Source organism: Phacochoerus africanus, chromosome 2 (genome assembly GCF_016906955.1).
Source record: "Phacochoerus africanus isolate WHEZ1 chromosome 2, ROS_Pafr_v1, whole genome shotgun sequence".
NCBI classification, from domain to species: Eukaryota; Metazoa; Chordata; class Mammalia; order Artiodactyla; family Suidae; genus Phacochoerus; species Phacochoerus africanus.
Window position 1 is genome coordinate 274,654,291 of NC_062545.1, and position 16,318 is coordinate 274,670,608.

Sequence of the window (16,318 nt, forward strand, 5' to 3'; positions counted from 1 at the left end):
TGGGTTTGTTAACCACTGAGCCACAATGAGAACTCCAAAAAAAAAAATTTTTTTTTTTTTAACCTAACCACGTGAATTCCAGTCAGTGCTTCTAGGGAAGTGACCTGTGCCTCTCGAGAAGCCCTGGCTTAGCTGGCCAGCTTTCCCTGGGCCCTTTGGAGTTTGAGGCTTGGAGGTTGTAACCCAGCCCCTCCAGCTCCACACCTTCCTCCTGTGGATTAACTGTGGGTTAACTGCCTTTGTCCCCACCATCCTTACCGGGGAGTCCCCAGAAGCCTCCTGCTCCCTGGGCCCCCTTTGCAAGAGTTCCCTTTTCACTCTTTCCAGCAGCTTCCAGAACTTCCTGTGTCATTCACTCAACCTCCAGTTAACAAAGGATTACAAGGCACCTACTTAGGCCAGGCCCATGGTGGGGTGACCTGGAGATACACTTGAACATGTGAACATTCCTTTCACCCCACGGCCCCCCAGCCCTCGTCCTCCCACTGATATGGTTCTGGGGTATACCCTTCCAGACCCTTCTGTGTGCATGTACTGACATTTTTTTTTTTTTAAATGGCTGCACCTGTGGCATATGGAAGACCAGGGATCAGATTTCAGCTGAAGCTGTGACCTACACTATAGCTGCCGAAATACCAGAGCCTTTAACCCACTGCACTGGCCAGGGATGGAAGCCGTGCCTCTGCTGTGACCCAAGCCACTGCAGTCAGGTTCTTAACTCACTGCACCATAGCAGGAACTCCTTGTATTTTAATTTTTTAATTTTAATTTTTAATTTTTTGACTTGGACGTTCCCAGGCTAGGGGTGGAATCGGAGCTACAGCTGCCGGCCTACTCCACAGCCACAGCAATGCAGGATCTGAGCCGCATCTGCAGTCTACACCACAGCTCACATCCCCCCCGCCCCACCCCCTTGGTAACTGTAAGTTTGCTTTGTGGCCAAGCAAATGCTTACCAATCTGAGGTTGGTGAATGGTGTCGGCCTTTAAATGTACATATCTTTAATCATGTGTGAGAGTGACCATCTCTCTGTAAATTCCTAGCCAGATCTAGTTCTCATTCTGGAAATTACCTCTTTTTCCTTTGTTTTTAAAAAATTATAGGGAGTTCCCATTGTGGCTCCGTGGTGACGAACCCAACTAGGATCCATAAGGACACAGGTTCGATCCCTGGCCTTGCTCACTGGGTTAAGGATCTGGCATTGCCGTGAGCTGTGATGCAGGTCACAGATGCAGCTCAGGTCCCCCGTTGCTGTGGCTGTGGTGTAGGCTGGTAGTTACAGCTCAAACTCAACCCCTAGCCTGGGAACTTCCAATATGCCGCAGGTGTGGCCCTTAAAAAAAAAAAAAAAAGTAATCACAAATAAAATAAAGAATTATAACTGAGGATTTCCTGCTGTGGCACAGTGAGTTAAGAATCTTACTGCAGGAGTTCCCGTCATGGCACAGTGGTTAACAAATCCAACTAGGAACCATGACGTTGTGGGTTCGATCCCCGGCCTTGCTCATTGGGTTAAGGATCTGGCATTGCTGTGAGCTGTGGTGTAGGTCACAGATGCGGCTCAGATCTGGTATTGCTGTGGCTGTGGTGTAGGCTGGCGGCTACAGTTCCGATTAGACCCCTAGCCTAGGAACCTCCACATGCCATGGGAGTGGCTCAAGAAAAAGCAAAAAGACCAAAAAAAAAAAAAGAATCTGGCTGCAGTGGCTTGGGTCACTGCAGGTATGTGGATTCAATCCCAGCCCGGCACAGTGGATTAAAGGATCTGGTGTTGCTGCAGCTCAGCTTCAATCCCTGGCCCGGCAATTTCCATATGCCATGGGTGTGGCCCTAAAAATTATCATTGATCCATGGACCAATAACCCCTTGCCTGTTACTACGTGAACAGGAAGGTTTGAGGGAGAAAGCCGTGTGTGGAACCCTCTCCTTCTCTGCCCTCACTCTGCAGGCCGAGTGTTGCTGACCGAGGTCCAGCTCACGTCTGCCCAGCCGGGGCTCGGCCCCCCAGCCTCCTGGGTAGAGACGTGCTCGTGTCCCACGGGGTACTCAGGCCAGTTCTGCGAATCCTGTGCTCCAGGATACAAGAGGGAGACACCACTGGGGGGTCCCTATGCCAGCTGCGTTCTCTGTACCTGTAACCAGCATGGCACCTGTGACCCCAACACAGGTGAGTCTCCTTGCACCCCACCCCCGCCCCGACCCCAGGGTCACCTGGACTCCACCCAGAATAGCAAAATGGGTACTGACCTGGGCAGGGCCAGCTGTGTGCCTGTGAGTGAGCGCTACAAACAGTACCAAGAAAATGGTGTTTGGGTTCCTCCATGTGCTAGGCACCTTTATATAGGCTGTGTCCTGGAATCCTGCAAAATCCCCTATATAATCTCAGGGGTGAGGGACCCAAGGTGCAGGGAGGCCACATGGCCAGTAGGTGGCAGAGCTGCTCCTCGTAAAAGAGGAAAGCCTGGGAGAGACCTTGCCTGCAGTCACTGGGCAGGAGATGCTGGACCAGAGCTGGACACTGGCCCCTCACAGGGAGGATTAAAGGATCTCCTGGAGCTGCTGGGGTCTCCAAAAAGGGAGATGCCTTTTCGCAGCTGCTAAAGGACAGTAGCCTGGGAATCAGCAGGCCAGCCGGCATGGACAACAGGAGGGGCCTTCTTCCTTCTTGTGCCCATGGCAGGCAGCACTGATGGAGCCAGATGAGGCCTCATAGGCCTTTCCTTCAGGGCTCCAGGAGGGAGCTCTCTCTTGAGATGGACCAGTCTGTCATCCCTCAGAGCCCCTTGCCTTGTCACAACCTCCAGCTCCATGTGGACCAGTCCTCATCTGTAAAATGGGCACAGCAGTCCCTGCTGTCCCCCCCCCCCCGCCCCCCGGGACGGAGGGAGAAGGAATGAGTATGTGGGGGCTGGGCCAAGACAGGGACCAACGGAAAGTAGGGCGGGCGTGACAGTTTCCCCCGGAGGCCACCCCTGCTCCATTTGTCCACCCTGGGTCCCCTCTTTTCCCCCTGTTCACCTCAGTCCCTGCTGGGTGCTGCTGAGGTATTTGGGGAGTGGTGGTCTCAACCCCTTTTGTTTTTTCCTTTCTTTTTTGCTTTTTAGGGCCGCAGGTGCAGCGCATGGAAGTTCCCACGCTAGGGGTGGAATTGGAGCTACAGCTGCTGGCCTGCGCCACAGCCGCAGCAATGCAGGGTCCGAGCCGCGTCTGCAACCCACACCACAGCTCATGGCAATGCCCAATCCTTAACCCACTGAGCGAGGCCAGGGATCGAACCCACATCCTTGTGGATACTAGCTGGGTTCATTACCACTGAGCCATGATGGGAACTCGTAGCTCGTTTTTACCCAGGCCCCCCTCTCAGTCCCTGCCAAGGGGACCTCTCTTCCCAGTGCCTCAGACTCTGAGCAGGCTCCAGGTGCTGTGGGGCTCCAGAAGGGAGTTGGCAGAATCTCCTTATTAGAAACCAGTGGGGAGTTCCCTGGTGGCCTAGCAGGTTAAGGATCTGGTGTTGTCACTGCTATGGCTCAGGTCACTGCTGTGGGCATGGGTTTGATCCCGGGCCAGGGAGCTTCTACATGCCATGGGCCTGGCCAAAAAAATTTAAATAAAATAACAGAACCTAAGGTTCAAGAGGAATAAAGTTTAATTTCTTTTTGTCTTTTTTTTTTGTCTTTTTTTTTTGCCATTTCTTGGGCCACTCTTGCTGCATATGGAGGTTCCCAGGTTAGGCGTCGAATCAGAGCTATAGCCGCCAGCCTACACTGTAGCCACAGCAACATGGGATCTGAGCATGTCTGCGACCTCCACCACAGCTCACGGCAACGCCAGATCCTTAACCCGCTGAGCAAGGCCAGGGATCGAACCCACAACCTCATGGTTCCTAGTCAGATTCGTTAACCACTGAGTCATGACGGGAACTCCTAAAGTTTAATTTCTTAAAAAAAAAGTAAACCCGTGGGCAGAGAGGGAGGTCCCGTTCTATGAGACCAGGAAGCCTCTGGTAACGCACAGGCCCTCTAAATGGGAGTTTCATGTCAAGGCCAGAATCCTGGGTCTGTGTCTCTATTGCTGAAGTTAAGAGGACACAGAGGCTTCAATTACAAAAAAAAAAAGCTCAGAGGACAGAGAAACCCATGAGAGCAAATGTTAGCTGTTTTATCTGCTGGTTTGGTTATAAGTTTTGGAATATAAATAATAACGATGACAGTAATTGTGTCGGTGATTTGTAATATTGTATCTATATAATGTAACAATAATTGTGTGCCAGAGACGGTGTTGGGCACTTGCAATGTATGGTTTCCTTGAATCCCGACAAGAACCTTTGGAGGTCGGAGCCATTTGTGTCCATTTCCTGGGTCAGGACGTGGAGGCACAGGGGTGCCCAGAGTCACATGGTCAGTAAGTGGTGGACGTGAACCCGGGGTGGACATTTCATCCCTGGGCTGTGCCACCTCCACCTGGAAGTGTTCCCAGCCTAGTTCTGCCTGGGACATACTCTGTGACCCTCACGACCAGAAGCCTGCCCACTGTCCCCAGCGCATCTGGGCACAGGCAGAGGTAACCAGGTGCTTGTCTTGCCCCGAGGGATCTGCCTGTGCGGCCACCACACCGAGGGCCCTTCCTGTGAGCGCTGCTTGCCAGGTTTCTATGGCAACCCCTTCACGGGCCAAGTCGATGACTGCCAGCCCTGTCCCTGTCCTGGGCAGTCGGCCTGCACGACCGTGCCAGAGAGTGGGGAGGTGGTGTGTACCCACTGCCCCCCAGGCCAGAGAGGTGAGTGGTTTGTGCCCTGGGGCCTTGCCTCTGCCCGGGCTCTGGGAGTGAGTCCTGGGTTTGGGGTGTGGCAGGTGAGGGCGGGCCCAGCTTAGGGGTGGCAGGAGGCCTGACCTCTGGGGATACTGAGTCTCATAGACCCGTAGCCAGGGCCCTGGGCTGCTGTACGTTCCTGGAAGATTTTGGCTCATTGACCATATCCTGGTGAGGTTTGGGAAATCCTCATAGGCCCTGGTCCCGCAGAGCCTGGTTTAGTAGCTTAAGACAGAGCTCAGGAATCTGGATTCCTGTCAGGTTCCCTGGCTGGTTCTGATAAGCAGTTAAAGTGGAAAACTCTGATGACACGTTCAGCTTGTTAAAAAGATGTCACCAGATAATGTGTGAAGCACAGGTGCCCCAGCCCCAGCTCTTTCCCCACTCCTCGTTCCCACTCCAGGACTCAGAGTCATCCTAGACATATGGTTTAAAAAAAAAAAACAAAACTTTATTGGAGTTCCCTGGTGGCCTAGTGGTTAAGGATTCAGTGTTGTCCCTGCTGTGGCTCAAATCACTGCTGTGGTATAGAATTGATCTCTGGCCCAGGAACTTCCGCATGCTGCAGGCTTGGTCAAAAAATCAAAAAACAAACAAAAAACCCCATAGATTTGTTGAGATAGTCTATTCACATATCCTCTGATTCATCCTTTTTTTTTTTTTTTGCCATTTCTAGGGCCACTCCCGCAGCATGTGGAGGTTCCCAGGCTAGGGGTTGAATCGGAGCTGTAGCCACTGGCCTACACCAGAGCCACAGCAATGCAGGATCCGAGCCGTGTCTGAGACCCATACCACAGCTCACGGCAACGCCAGATCCTTAAGCCACTGAGCAAGGGCAGGGATCGAACCCACAACCTCATGGTTCCTAGTGGGATGCGTTAATCACTGCGCCACGACGGGACCTCCTGACTCATCCATTTAAAATGTACGACTCAGTGGCTCTTTGGTATATTCCATTACTGATTTTTTTTTTTTTTGTCTTTTCAGGACCACACCCACGGCATCTAGAAGTTCCCAGTCTAGGGGTCGAATGAGAGCTGTAGCTGCCAGCCTACACCACAGCCACAGCAATGCCACATCCGAGCTGTGGTGTCTATGACCTACACCATAGCTCATGGAAACCACCAGATCCTTAACCCACTAAGTGAGGCCAGGGATGGAACCTGAGTCCTCATGGATACTAGTTGGGTTTGTTAGTGCTGTGCCACAGTGGGAACTCCCCATTATTTATTTTTTAATTTTGGCAAATACACATAGCATGAAATTTGTCATTTTAACTTTTTTTTTTTTTTTCCTTCTTGGCTGCGCCTGTAGCATGTAGAAGTTCCCAGGCCAGGGACCCAAGCCACAGCAGTGACAATGCCAGATCCTTAACCCACAGAGCCACCAGGGAACTCCTAGCCATTTTTAAATGTACGGTTCCCAACTCACTGGCATTAAGTACACTCACAGTGTTGTATGACCACCACCACCACCCATCCGCAGAGTTTATGTTATCATCCTAAATAGAAATTCCATACCCATTAAATTCTTGTTTAATGGTGCCCCCTCCCGCCAGCCCCTGGTACCCACCCATCTGGTTTCTGTCTCTCTGAATTTGACTGTTCCAGGTACCTCGTGTAAGTGGGATCAGACGGCATTTGTCCTTTTGTGTCTGGCTTGTTTCACCTGATGCGATGTTTCCAAGGTTTCAGACACCTGCTTCTATATTTAGTCCCTGTGGCTGTGTCAGGACAGCCTATTACCTCGGTCCTGGCAGATATCTGCTTTGTTGGGAGCACTCTGAAAACAGCTCCCTGCTGGCTAGCAGGGCTGGGGAGACGGCCCAGAGCAGGGCTCCCAAGAGCTGTGCTTTGCACAAATTATCTCACCAAAGCGTCTCAGCAGTCCTTTGGGGTTGCTGCCATTATTGGCCCCACTTTGCAGACAAGAATCCCAAGGTCAGAGAGGCACAGTGGTTTGCCCAAGACCACACAACCCGCTGATGGCCCCGCTGGGCCCTGGCCCCAAGGCAGCCCGACCCCAGAGGCCCCCCTTTGCCCCACGCGGGTACTTGAGGGAGCCTGCTTTGCTTCACACCCACCCTCACCCCTTGAGGACCCAGCTGGCTGGGTTCCTCACTCTTGCTCCTCCCCACAAGGCTTCTCGCTTCCCAGGGCAACGCTGTGAGATCTGCGATGATGGCTTTTTTGGGGACCCGCTGGGGCTCTCTGGAGTCCCCCAGCCCTGCCAGCCATGTCAGTGCAGTGGGAACGTGGACCCCAACGCTGTGGGCAACTGTGACCCCCTGACTGGCCACTGCCTGCGATGTCTGCACAACACGACAGGTGCCCACTGTGAGCGGTGCCAGGAGGGCTTCTACGGGGACGCCCTGGCCTCTCTGCCCGAGGACAAATGCGTGCGTGAGTACCCACCTCCTGGACCCACGAGGTGAGGCACAGTGGGCCCCTCTTCCACTGGTTCCAGCCGGCTGCTCTGCAAGGCTGTGCAACCTTCAGCAGATTAGTCACCATCTCTGTTGGCCTGTCAAGAAAGTGTAAGGGTTTGCTCTCCTCCAGGGTCTTTGGAGCCTTGGGGTCTGATCAAGTCTGACCCTGTGATTTTTTTCTTCCTACCCAGCTAATTTGGTGTTTATCTCAGGTTGCACACTTGGCACGTAGGTCTGTCTCAGATGGCCTGTGGCACTCATCCCATTTGTCCTGCCTTTGGGCTTCCAATCCCGGGTCTCCCCGCCTAGATGCTCAGCCCCCTGTCCTGTCTCCAAGGGCCCCAGCGAGCATCAGCTCGTGGGAGGCTTCCAGAAGTGCTGCAGGGAGACGTGCAGCATTTGCCCCAAACTCCCTTGGTAGCGAGTGTTGCTCCGCATTGCACCTGCAGCCTCTTGTTTTCTGGGGCCCGACAGGGGACTCCAAACAGTGGGTGCAGGGCTTGGCCTGTGACCCCCGACTGAGCTTCAGGCCCTCGCTCCACTCTGCGGGGGCTCAGGTCAGGCTCAAAAGGACCATCTGCCACCATGGCTATCCTGGGCTCTCTCTCCAAGAACGTCGAAAATGGGTTTGGGCTCGATTTTCTATGAGCCTTTTTTTCAGAGACAGCCCAAGAGTCTGAGCTGAATGGGAGTCATCTCCGTAGCTCCCCGTCTTCTCTGCCTCTCCTGGACCCCCAGAGGCGGAACAGGTGATCTGCCCAGCTCCCCAACCCCCTTTCCTGCTCCCACCCCCAGCCTGCAGCTGCAACCCAGGGGGCTCCGTCGGTGAGCAGCAACCCTGCGACCTGGTGACCGGCCAGTGCTCCTGTCTGCCTCACGTGACCGGCCGGGACTGTGGCCACTGCAGCCCTGGCTTCTACGACCTCCAGCCGGGGCGGGGCTGCCGGAGGTGGGTGGGGTGAGGCTGTGGGTACCCATCCCTCCTGTGTCTCCCAGGGAGCCTCCAGAGAGGGGCCCAGCTTGGACTCTGTCATCCCAGGCCCACTGCCAGATACACTGTGCCCTGCACCAAAGGGGGACAAAGGGACAGTCCCTGGGGTGGGGGTGAATTCCTGGCCCTGCCCACCAGGATGCAGGCCAAGAGCAACCCTAAGGGCCGCCCAGGTGGGCAGGGGCTGCTTTGGTCTCAGGTTCCTTTCTTGGTATCCCTGTCACTCTGTGCCCTCTTCACCACAGCAGCAGCTTAGACAGCGTCCTTAGGGAGCAGCCGAGAGGGCTCCAGGGAGCCCCCTAGTGGAGCAAGCAGGTTTACTTTCTCCCGACTTCTCAAGTCTTTAAGGTGCTAATTGCACTGTGACTTTCCAACCCAAGAGTCTAGTCCGAGATGGCCACAGGTCCCCATGCCTTTGGGGAGGGAGGATTTAGGGGGACTGTGCTTCCCGGGGCATGGTTTGGGGGAAGCTCTTGGACATGTACCAACACAGAGATGGGGTGTGAGCCGACGGCCCCTCGCCAGTCTTAGCCAGCGGAGGCGGGGCTGGGAACAGCCCAGAGCTTGTCCCAGACCCAGGTGCCATCCTTAATCATAGCTGCAAGTGCCACCCACTGGGCTCCCAGGAGGACCAGTGCCACCCCAAGACCGGGCAGTGCCCCTGCCGTCCAGGCGTCGAGGGCCAGTCCTGCGACCGATGTCAGCTGGGTTTCTTCGGCTTCTCCATCAGAGGCTGCCGCGGTAAGGAAGCTGGGTCCTTTCCGGGTGACCAGAGAGTAGGAAGGGCCTGAGGTTTTAGGTGAAGAGAGCTCATGGGGAAGATGGCTGTGCAGCAAGAGAGAGAAGGATCAGATCTGGGGCAGGACGTTCTAGAGCAGCTGTAGAAGCATGGAGTGAGTGAGCAGAGGATGAGGTAGGGGCCAAGAATCTATTCTAGGAGTTCCCATCATGGTTCAGTGGTAACAAACCCGACTAGCATCCATAAGAATGCGGGTTCGATCCCTGGCCTCACTCGGTGGATTAAGGATGTATCCCCGTGTGCCTGGGGCCATCAGGTCTCCTCTCTGGGCCCCAGGTTCCTCATCTGTACAGTAGGACTGCGTGGCAGTCCTCAGCCCGGCTGGTCCTCAGATCCCAGGGGACAGTGAAAGAACTCAAGGCTCTCAGTCTTCACCTCTGATCTTCGGAATCAGTCTCCCGGGAAGGACCAGGAATGAGCTTGAGCTGCCCACGGGGGTCTGGGGCAGCCAGGTGTGAGGGTGCGGGGGCCCTGGGGTGCCAGTGTGGGGTGGCCGTCAGGGCATCCAGCGCCATCTGCCCTGGCCCCCCAGCCTGCAGGTGCTCTCCGCTGGGCGCCGCCTCGGCCCAGTGCCTCGAGAACAGCACGTGTGTGTGCAGGCCCGGCTTTGTGGGCTACAAGTGTGACCGCTGCCAGGACAACTTCTTCCCTACGGCCGGTGGCACATACTGCCAGCAGTGCCCGTCCTGCTACACGCTGGTGAAAGAGGAGGTGAGCCCTCCCCTGCCCAGGTCCGCTCCACCTCTGTTCATTGCACACCCCCAGGAAGTGCCAGCTCTGTGCTGGGCGCCAGGCAATGCCCACTTGTCCACAGATCTCCAGCCTCCTGGGGCCACCGGCCACCTCCTCCTGGTGCCCGCACCCCCCACCCCAGCCATCTGACTCAGGCCTCACCTCTGCCCGCTGCAGCTCCTGGGTGGACAGGAGAAAAGTGGCTCTCACTGCGTGTCCTCCCCAACCACCCAGGCCGAGGTTTCACACTGCAGGTTCAGGAGGGCTGCGGCCACAGGTGGCCCTTTGTGGGGAGGAGGACGATGCGTGTTCTGGGGCGCGATGGGCTTCCATCTGGGAGGTGTGTGATGCAGGGGTTGCGAGCATGACCTCTGGGGTTCCCCTCCCCCCCACCTCCGCTAGGTGGCACGTGCCCCGGCAGCTGTCACACTAGTTGGCATGTGCCCTTCACTGTGTCTCTCCTACTCCACAATGGAGATAGTTCAGGCTTGCAACCCCTTACTTGAAACCAGGGAGGCCAGCTTTCCCAATGATGGTTCTGCAGAAAGATGGGAGGGTGTATGTTCCCTGTTAGGTGTCACCCCTGGCAACGCCTGGGCCAGCCCCCTCGTCAGACCCATTGACACGTCTACAAGAAATCAGGTGACCATTCACAGCAAGGGGTTAAATAAAGACGGCAAGTGGCCTTGTTCAGAGCCGTTTCCTTTCTCAACGAGTTCAGGGTGTTTTTGAACCTGACTTTGCCATCAATTAAGGAATGGAAAGCTTTGCAGGCTTTCAGAGCATTTTGACTTTGGATTTGAGGAGGCATCTCGGGACCCGTATCCCCTGCTCTTTAGGGTGTGGTTACAAGGTCAACGTGAGCTGGTGCGTGGCCGGCGGTCTCTCGGGCCCAGCTTCCAGCAAGTGCTCCATAAATGCATTTGTTGTTCATGTGACTGAAAGAATGGGGGCTTGCGAAGCACACTCACTCAGCCTACAGGTGTCGCACACCTGCTGTCTGTCACGTCCTGGGAATACAGCAGGACAAGCGGAAATCCTCCTGGGGCCTCCCTTCCCGGGTCTCCCATTGTCGGGCAGGGGTGCAGTCAGTAGAGTGCCAGCAGGTGCCAAGGGCGTGAGAAGGGAAGGGACAGCCATGAGGACAGGGTGGGCACAGCTGGTTCTCAGAGGGCTGGTGTGTCCTTAGCCTCGAGGCCCAGAGAAGGACTGGAGGAGGTGTCCGGGCAGGACCTCAGGCCACCTGCCTTACACTCTCTTCCTTCCCTGGCCCCTCCAGGCTGCTAAGCTGAAGGCCAGGTTGACCCTGATGGAGAGGTGGCTGCAGGGGTCCGACTGTGGCAGGCCCTGGGGACCACTGGACATTCTACAGGGAGAGGCCCCACGGGGGGATATCTACCAAGGCCACCACCTGCTGCAAGGTACAGGGGAGAGCAGAGGGGGAGACTGGGAGGCGACGGGAGGGGGCTGGTGGGTCAGAGGCCCTCTTTGGAGGCCTTCAGTCTGGCCTTAGGATGCTTCACGGGCTGTGGGCTCACCCCTACGAGAACCCGCTTGCTGGGAATGCCTGTCTGACCTCCCCAGCTTGAGTGAGCTCCTCCTGCAAAACTGTCCTGTCACCCCATGGACTTCTCTTTCAAGGTCCCTCGCCCAGTTGTACCTTGTAGCTTTATTCATATCAGCCTCCGACTAGAGCCTCCGTCCCTGTACCCCCTCAGCCACCTGGACTGTCCCTGTAAGCTCAGTGAGGACAGGACTTGGGGTTCATTTGTTGAATCACTCAGCAAAAAAAAAAAAAAAAAAAAAAAAAAAAAAAATCACCCAGGCGCTGTCCCAGGTGCTGAACAGGTAAAGTTCCCACCATCTCGCTGTATCCCCGGCATAGAAGATAAATGGGTCAATCAGAAGAAAGGCTGTCATGAAGTCCAGGTGGGATCTGGCCCTGGACACTGAACTGTAGGAGCACAAAAAGCAGCTTGGTTATTTTGTTAAATTGCATGTTCGCAAGGACCTGTACTCCTGTGACAGCCGTCTGTGAGCTGGGCATCTGTTAGCTGTCAGATGCTATGAGTTAAAACGTCCATCCTGGAATTCCCATTGTGGTTCAACAGTAACGAACCTGACTAGTATCCATGAGGACGCAGGTTCGATCCCTGGCCTGGCTCAGGAGGTTAAGGATCTGGCATTGCCGAGAGCTGGGGTGTAGGTCACAGACGCGGCTCGGATCTGACATGGCTGTGGCTGTGGCCTAGGTCAGCAGCTGCAGCTCTGATTTGACCCCTAGCCTGGGAACCTCCATATGCCGCAGGTGTGGCCCAAAAAAGCCAAATAAATAAACAAATAAATAAGTAAATAAAATGTCCACACGGAACCACCGCATTGAATTGCAGAGCTGACTCGGACAGGGCGGGGGTTTCACTGCCGTCTCAGACTCAGGAATTGTTTGTTGTGGACCTGGGAAGCCTGGCTTCCTTCCAGTCCTTCACCTGTGAGTGACTTCCTGTGTCTGGGACCTGGGGTCATGCTGTACCATTTCCTGGCCTCAGCCTTTGCATCTGTGAAAGGGGGAGGCTTTTCCTTTAATGGGCTGGTGGTGCTCAGGCCTGTGATGGAGTCACGCTGTGCCCAGGAGGAGCAGAGAACACAGATGGGGTCCCTTGAAGGTGGGCGCTTTATGGTGAAGTGTTGACTGCTCCGTGACCCCTTGACTGCGGCCTCTCTGCAGGAACCCAGGAAGCCTTCCTGGAGCAGGTGACAGGCCTTGAGGAGGCTGTGAAGGCTGCCAGAGAGCGGCTGCAGGCACTGAGCAGGAGTGCCCGCTGTGCCCAGGCCGGAGCCGAGAAGACCTGCATCCAGCTGGCAGACGTGGAGGCGGTGCTGGAGTCCTCGGAAGAGGAGATTCTGCATGCAGCCACTGTCCTCGAATCTCTGGTACCCAAGGGACCCCCTCCCTGATCAGACCCCTCCCCCCTGAAACTGGGGTATGGCTCCCCCTTTCGGGAAGCTCAGTTTTCTTGCCTGTGAAACGGGGCCACACAGTTTCTCCTCTGCTGATTCTGTGAGATAATGTTTGCAAAGAACAAGGCGGGAGTTCGTGCTGCGGCTCAGCGGTAGTGGACCTAACTTGTATCCACAAGGACGCGGGTTCTCGCTCAGTGGGTTAAGGATCTGGCGTTGCCATGAACTGTAGGTATGGGTCACAGACGCGTTTCGGATCTGGTGCGGCTGTGGTGTGGGCTAGTGGCTGCAGCTCTGATTAGAACCCTAGCCTGGGAACTTCCATGTGCCGTGGGTGCAGCCCGAAAAAGAAAAACAAAAAACAAAGATCGAGGCATCGTCCAAGCAGACAGTGACTGGCCCGCAGGTGTGAGGTATCGTTACTCTTACCCCCAAGCTCTGGGGCTCCGCTCTCTGGATGTGCCCGCTTTGAAGCTCTGAGCCTTTATAAAATAAGCGGCACAGCCCAGTTCTGCCCAGTAATTTAGCTGGATGTGACCCCTGCCCTTCAGGGATGGGCCATCAGTTTCCTCCCGTTTCCCTCTTTCCTCTAAAGGTGATTCCTCAGGAAGGGCCCAGCCCGCCCACCAACTGGAGCCACCTGGCCACAGAGGCCCGTGCCCTCGCCAGGAGGTGAGTCCCCCAGGCCCAGGAGCAGGGTGAGGTCCTGTCCGCAACCAGGAAGGGAGCACAGTCCTGGGAGCTTCTAGGATGGGGGCCAGGCCCCAGGCATCCCCACCCGACGAGTTGGAATCGGTTGACTCCAGAGCTGCCTGGTGGGTGGGGGGGATGTCAGCACCGTGGGAAGGAGAGCTGTGCCAGGGCGGCGTGAGCCCAGAGGTGGGGGGGGGGGTGACGATGGGGGTCTGCCCGATCCAGAGAGAATTCACATACCAGGCAGGTCTGCAATTCAGCAGTCTTCGGTGTATTCACGGAGTTGTACACCTGGCCCCACAGTCAATCTTTTTTTTTCTTTTTTTTAAATTTAATTTTATTGGGTATAGTTGACGTACAGTGTTGTACTAGTTTCAGGTGTACAGCACAGGGAATCCGTCATACAGATAAACACAGCCATTCTGTTTTCCCACATGGATTATTACAAACTTTTCTTTCTTTTCTTTTCCTTCCTTTCTTCCTTCCTTCCTTCCTTCCTTTCTTTCTTTCTTTCTTTCTTTCTCTCTCTCTTTCTTCCTTTTTTTTGTCTTTTTTTGTTGTTGTTGTTGTTATTGTTGTTGTTGTTGTTGTTGCTATTTCTTGGGCCGCTCCCACGGCATATGGAGGTTCCCAGGCTAGGGGTCTAATTGGAGCTGTAGCCACCGGCCTACACCACAGCCACAGCAACGCAGGATCCAAGCCGCGTCTGCAACCTACACCACAGCTCACGGCAACGCCGGATCGTTAACCCACTGAGCAAGGGCAGGGACCGAACCCGCAGCCTCATGGTTCCTAGTCGGATTCGTTAACCACTGCGCCATGACGGGAACTCCTCTTTCTTCCTTTTTTTTTTCTTTTTTTGTAGTTGTATAATGATCATAACAATCTGATTTCACAGGATTTCCATCCCCCAGCCCAGGCACATCCCCCCACCCCCCCAAACTGTTTCCTCTGGAGACCATAAGTTTTTCAATGTCTGTGAGTCAGCATCTGTTCTGCAAAGAAGTTCCATCTGTCCTTTTTTCAGATTCCACATGTCAGGGAAAGCATTTGATGCTGGTGTCTCATTGTGTGGCTGACTTCACTTAGCATGATAGTTTCCAGGTCCATCCATGTTGCTAAAAATGCTGGTATTTCATTCTTTTTGATGGCTGAGTAATATTCCATTGTGTATATGTACCACATCTTCTGGATCCACTCCTCTCTCGGTGGACATTTAGGTTGTTTCCATGTCTTGGCTATTGTAAATAGTCTGCAATGAACATCGGAGTACATGTGTCTCTGCGAGTCGTGGTTTTCTCTGGGTAGATGCCCAGGAGTGGGATTGCTGGAGCAAATGGCAGTTCTATTTTGAGTTTTCTGAGAAATCTCCATCCTGCTTTCCACAGGGGTTGCACCAATTTACAATCCCACCAACAGCGTCATAGGGTTCCTTTTTCTCCACACCCTCTCCAGCTCTTCTTGTTTGTAGACTTTTGGATGATGGCCGTTCTGGCTTGTGCAGGGTGGGACCTCAGAGTGGTTTTGATGTGCATTTCTCTAATAATGAGTGATGTTAAACATTTTTTCGTGTGTTTTTTTGGCCATCTGTATGTCTTCTTTGGAGAATTGTCTGTTGAGATCTTCTGCCCATTTTTTGACCCACAGTCAATCTTAGGGCAGTTTCCTCACCCCAGAAACAAGTGCTGTCTTCACGAGGCATCACTCCTCACCCTCCTCAGCCCCAAGCACTAACCACTAATCGGCTTTCTGTCTCTACAGCTTTGCCCATCCGGACACTTCATATCAATGAGTCATATCAGATGTAGTCTTTTGTATCTGGTTTCTTTCACTAGCGTAACATTTTTAAGACTCATCTGTATCGAATTATATGTCAGTACTTCATTCTTTTTTCTATTACAACCAAATAACATTCCACTGTACAAATATGCCATGTTTTGTTTATCCATTCACTCACTGATAGACATTTGGGTTGTTTCATTTACTGCCTTTAAGAAGAAGCCTAGGAGTTCCTGTCATGGCGCAGCAGAAACAAATCCGACTAGGAACCGTGAGATTGTGGGTTCGATCCCTGGCCTGGCTCAGTGGCTTAAGGATCTGGTGTTGCCATGAGCTGTGGTGTAGGTCGCAGACGCGGCTCGGATCCTGTGTTGCTGCGGCTACAGCTCCGATTCGACCCCTAGCCTGGGAACCTCCATATGCTGCAGGTGCAGCCCTAAAAAGCAACCCCCCCAAAGAAGAAGCAGCAGCCTAAGACCCTAAACATGAGCTCTGAAGCAGATTGTCCTTTCAGCTGGGTCTGGGGACTGTAGGGCCATTTTCCAGATGAGAAAACAGGCCCAGGGAAGTGACGTGACTTGCTTAAGGACACAGGGCAGAAGAGACAGAGCCTGGATTCCAACCCAGCCGGTCTTGACCACTCTTCTGTCCTTTCTTTAGTAGAGTGACTGTGTAATTGATTGTCCAAACTGAGATTTTGTGTGTGATAAAGGACCTATTAATCGTTATGCCAGGACAGCAGGCATGAGCCCTGAACAACCCGGACAGGGGCCTGGCCCCTTCCCCATGAGTTCCCTGTGAGTCAGGCAGAAGGAGAAAGGACTCTGGTCCCCGTGAACTGGGGGGGGGTAGGGGTTGGGGCCTAGGCCCCCTTCCGTGTGAGCGCCTGGCGATGGTCAGACGAGCATGTGTACCTAGTCACAGAGACACCACCGCCAAGATTGAGGCTGCTGCCCGGAGGGCCCTGCTCGCCTCCAACACCAGTTATGCGCTTCTCTGGAGTCTGGTGGAGGGCAGAACGGCCCTGGAGGCCCAGCGGGAGCTGGAGGACAGGTGAGACCTCCCAGGTGTGGGTAGGAGCTTGGGTTGGCTTCCTGGAGCCGACAGGGCCTGGCCAGAGGCCCCTGGT

The 16,318-nt window shown here is 54.4% G+C and overlaps 1 protein-coding gene across 1 annotated transcript in view; it reads left to right on the forward strand.

The window, feature by feature from the left end:
* Positions 1-16,318, forward strand: part of LAMC3 (laminin subunit gamma 3) — a 67,102-nt gene that overhangs the window by 37,294 nt on the left and 13,490 nt on the right. Inside the window, exons 12-21 of the mRNA XM_047768714.1 lie at positions 1,949-2,167; positions 4,588-4,776; positions 6,966-7,211; positions 8,033-8,186; positions 8,827-8,969; positions 9,560-9,738; positions 11,039-11,180; positions 12,485-12,690; positions 13,313-13,389; positions 16,108-16,242. Coding sequence (XP_047624670.1) covers positions 1,949-2,167; positions 4,588-4,776; positions 6,966-7,211; positions 8,033-8,186; positions 8,827-8,969; positions 9,560-9,738; positions 11,039-11,180; positions 12,485-12,690; positions 13,313-13,389; positions 16,108-16,242 — 1,690 coding nt within the window. The remainder of the gene's footprint in view (positions 1-1,948; positions 2,168-4,587; positions 4,777-6,965; positions 7,212-8,032; positions 8,187-8,826; positions 8,970-9,559; positions 9,739-11,038; positions 11,181-12,484; positions 12,691-13,312; positions 13,390-16,107; positions 16,243-16,318) is intronic.